Source organism: Podarcis erhardii (assembly GCF_964252035.2).
Source record: "Podarcis erhardii genome assembly, chromosome: 8".
Taxonomy (NCBI): Eukaryota; Metazoa; Chordata; class Lepidosauria; order Squamata; family Lacertidae; genus Podarcis; species Podarcis erhardii.
This window is the reverse complement of record NC_138499.1, coordinates 3,323,998-3,328,152: the sequence shown is the minus strand read 5'-3', so window position 1 is coordinate 3,328,152 and position 4,155 is coordinate 3,323,998. Positions and strand designations below refer to the sequence as shown.

General features: G+C 57.9%; 1 protein-coding gene across 1 annotated transcript; it reads right to left on the bottom strand.

Moving 5' to 3' along the window:
- Nucleotides 1–357: 357 nt before the first annotated feature.
- TIGD5 (tigger transposable element derived 5) lies at nucleotides 358–2,268 on the bottom strand (the record flags this gene model as incomplete). The annotated part of the gene is made up of 1 exon (XM_081874984.1): nucleotides 358–2,268. One exon carries the CDS (start codon nucleotides 2,266–2,268, stop codon nucleotides 358–360), a length of 1,911 nt encoding a protein of 636 aa, XP_081731110.1.
- Between the last annotated feature and the right edge of the window lie 1,887 nt (nucleotides 2,269–4,155).

The window sequence follows — 4,155 nt, the reverse complement described above, 5'->3', positions numbered from 1 at the left end:
TGTTTGAAAGGAAACCTCCGCCATGTATAAATTCTAAGTAAGAAGGAAGTCCATGTGGTTCCACCATAGGGAACAGGCAGGAATTGCACCCTGAGCAAACAGTTTATGGGGCAGAGGTACCCCTCCTGCCTCTCTGCTGTTAGTAGCCACTTTTACCAATCCCCAGAACTTGGGGAGTCGAGCCCCTTTAACAGCCTCACCCCAGTGCTCATAGGGAGGGGGAAGGAACTATCCTGTTCTGCCCTGATTGTGCCATATTTGCACCTCCCAGTGATTATGGGCACACGGCACCATCCCCTATTGCTGCATAAAGATTAAACACTTCCACCAGATATGTAGGTGAGTGCAATAATCTGGTTAGCTGTTTTGCTCTGAGCCGCCTTGCCATGAGTCTGGTTCAGCTGCCTTCTGCAGCCTTTGGGCCATGTTGATGAAGGACCGGAGCTGGACCACCTTCAGCGTCCCAACTTCCTGGGGATCCTGGCTCTCCAGCCAGCGCAAGGCTTTCTGCAGGCCTTGTATTGCTTCCTGGGCAGTGGGCAGCGGAGTATCTCCCATTCCATCACTCCCACCACCTCCACCATCTCTTGTCCCAACTGTTTCTTCCTCCTCCTCGCCTTCCCCTTCCTCTGTGTCCGGAATAACATCATCTAAGTGGAGCCAATCGGCCACTTCCTCTGGAGCCAGGCGCTTGCAGGTAAGGGCAGCCAGGTGTACGAGGTCAGCAAAGTCCAGGTTGTCCACACCTGCAGAGGCCTCTCCCGACTCCTCCTCTTCGCCTCCAGAGTGGGGCTCAAAGGCCGCACGCAGGCCAAGCAGCCAACATTTCTCAATGGATCCAGCCGGGATGAGATCCCAAGACAGGCCAGCTAGGCTGAGCATATCCTCCAGGAGAAAAGAGCGGCCAAAGTCCAGCTCTCCGCCAGGTTTTTCGGACTCCCCCACGGCTGCTCCTCTCGCTAGGCACGCCACGGCCAAGCGCAACAACTCCCGCTTGTACAGCAGCTTGAAAGCCGACACAACGCCCTGTTCCAGCGGCGGCAAAATCCGGCCTCTGCCTCCGAAAGACCCTCCTGCCGCCTTGGAAAGGAAGAGCGCTCGGATGGACCCGTCCGGAGTTTGAAGTTGGGGCGACTCCTCGGGGTGCGCAGAGGGGCAGCTGAGCAGAAGGACGGCTTTCTGCTGGAGGCAACTGCAGCGCAAAAAGCACTTCACGCTAGGCACGAAATCGTCGAAGAACCAAATCCGCAGCAGGGAGTGGCCCAGCCGGGCCCGGGGGCTGTAGCGATAGTAAGCCGGAAGCGTCTCCCTCTTGCGGCACCGGAGGCAAGGAGGGTCCCGCAGGGCTCCCACCACCAGCGGCTTCAGCTTGTGGGAGCCGGTTAGATTTGCGGCGAGCAGGACCGTAACCCCGTCTCCCGCCCACGATGGGAGAGGCTGCGGCAGTCGGGCCTGGCCTGGCAGCAGCTTCCAATAAAGCCCGGTGATGTTAGCGTTGTAGATTTGGTCGTCGCTGTAGCCACCTTCATCTGGTGGTGCAGCAGCCGTGGGCGGACGGGTATGGTCGGAGAAGGCCGAGCAGGGGGAAGCGGTGTCCGCTTCGGCTCGGAGGGCAGGCGTGTCGCCTGCCGCCCCTAGGCCGCCCCCCTCGCGTTGGCTGGAAATGCCGTGCCGCTTCTGCCACCGCCAGAACCACCCGTGGCTGGCCTTGAAGGTGCACTCGGGCCCGTAAATCTGCCGGGCAAAGGCTTCGGCCTGGGCCTGGATGGCCGGTCCGGAGAGCGGCACGCCGTGCTGGCGCAAAGCGACGAACCACGTGTAGACGGCGCGGTCGATCTCCTCCTCGTTGGCCAGGCGCATCTTCTTGCGGTGCGTGCCCACCTCGCCCCCTAACTGGTCCAGGAACCAGCGTAGCTTGCTTTCGTCCTTCAGCCAGCCGCGGAGGGTGCCGCCGGGGACCCCGAAGTCCCGGCACACCGAAGCCTGCCGCTCGCCCTTCTTCACGCGCTCAATGGCCTGCAGCTTGTCCTTGATGGAGTAGGCCCGCCGGAAAGCCATCTTGGACGCTGGCAGCGGGGAAGATGGGGTGGCACGGGGGGCCCGCCTCGCAAGGTCGTCGTCAGGCTTGCCGCAGCGCGGGAGTGAGGAGCCTGCAGGCTCACCTGGCGCTGGTGGCTGTTTCATGGGGGAGGCCTGGTCCCCCTCAGGGCTGCCTGGGGCCCCAATCCCTTCCACTGCAGGGAGGAGGGCACCTTGCCCCCCTGCCATGGCGGGCTCCTGTCAAAGCCCCCTTGAGAAAGTGCCCCAAACAAGCGAGAGGGAGGCTCATTGGGGGGGGGGCGCGGGAAAAGTGGGGCGCGTTATATCCGGGGGGGAGCGGAAAAGCGAGGGAGGGGAGGGGCGGAGCAGCCGCCTTTGTCTTCTCTGCCTCTCTCGCCCTCCGATAGGGCAGGCCGGCCGAGAAGGCGCATGCGCCGCGGGACAGCTCCCTTTCCTTCCCCCCCACCCTCTTCTCTCCATGGAATCTTCCTCTCCTCCGCTGCTCTCCCCCATGTTTTGCGGTCTGTTGGACTCTCTCACGTTCTTTTGGATCGTTCCAACCGGTCGAATCCAGGGTGGGGGGTCGTCCAGTGAAAGAAACTGGGATTTCTGCCTTCGAAAATCCGCAAGTCTCTTTCACCGGATATGTTGCCTTAAAAAATCCAAACAGAAATTATCTTTCTAAAAAGAAGCTAAAAGTTCAGCCGTCATCCAGTTTTGCCTTTTAATTCCCCCCCCCCACTTTCAGCGGACCGGGTTATTCCATTGACGACCCCTCTGGTAGGGGGGGAGAAAAGAAAAGAAAACGGATTAACTTCACCTGCACATTGATGACCGTTAGTAAGCTTATTAACCCCCATTTAAAAAACCATTCATTACTCCATTTGCTCCGCGGCTCTCCAACTTCCTCCTTTTCCTTTCCTTGCACCCATTCCCTCGCCCCCCCCCTATTTCGAAGCGGGGATGGCGCGTCCCGAGCGGCCGCGTTCCCAGAACCCCCCGCGCGGCGCGTGCCTTCTCTCTTTCCTCAGGCGGAGACCGCGCGGAGCGGAGCAGCTGCTGGTTCGGATTCCTCTCGGGTCGCCCCCCCCCCCGCAAAAAAAGTACCTTTTCCCTCCTCTCACCTAACGGTTATTGCGTGAGTAGAGACCATTTCTTCTCACGAGGGGGGGGGGAGAGTTGAGAAGGGGTTGCTAGGCGACGCTTTGCCGGCAAAAAAGGGGGGGGTCCTAATACTTCAAAAATGGGCCTGACCTGAAACCGCCTCTCCCCCCCCCACGTCCCATCATGCACCGCGGGGGCCTGATTTTGGGCCTCTGCTCTATTTCTCTTCTCCCTCCCTCCCCCAAATATGGAAGCAGGAGGGAACGGGGGGGGGGAAGAAGGGCGCCCCTTACAGGTGGGAATGGGAACCCAGAGGGCCATCTAGTCTGACCCCCTTTGCTTCAGGGGATTTGTGTTATTTTCCTGGTAAGAAAATTATTGTGATTTTTTTTTTTTATTTACTCCCACTCCCCCACCCCCCATGTATGGAAGCAGGAGGCGGGTTAGGAAAAAAAGCCCCTTTTATAGGTAGAATTGCAGAATCGGGAGGAGATTCCTTAGGGAGGGAGGGGGGAAGAAGGGCGCCCCTTACAGGTGGAATGGGAACCCAGGGGGCCATCTAGTCTGACCCCCTTTGCTTCAGGGGTTTTGTGTTATTTTCCGGGTAAGAAAATTATTGTGATTTTTTTTTATTTATTTACACCCACTCCCCCCCCCATGTATGGAAGCAGGAGGCGGGTTAGGAAAAAAAACCCCTTTTATAGGTAGAATTGCAGAATCGGGAGGAGATTCCTTAGGGATCGCCTGGTCCACCTCCCTTGCCTCCTCCTTCCTTTCTTTCCTGGCTAGAAAATTATTATTGTTATTTCTTTCTTTATATCCCACCCTTTCTCTCTCCCCCCCCCCCCCCGCCCAAGACCAGGTATCAAGGCAGCTTACACAAATTAATAATACTAATAATAATAATAATAATAATATCTTTATTCTCGTTGCCCCCTCTCGGGGACAACGAAATCACTTGGCTGCTCCATCCACCCAGGTAGGGCACTCCACTCAAAATCAGAACAACTA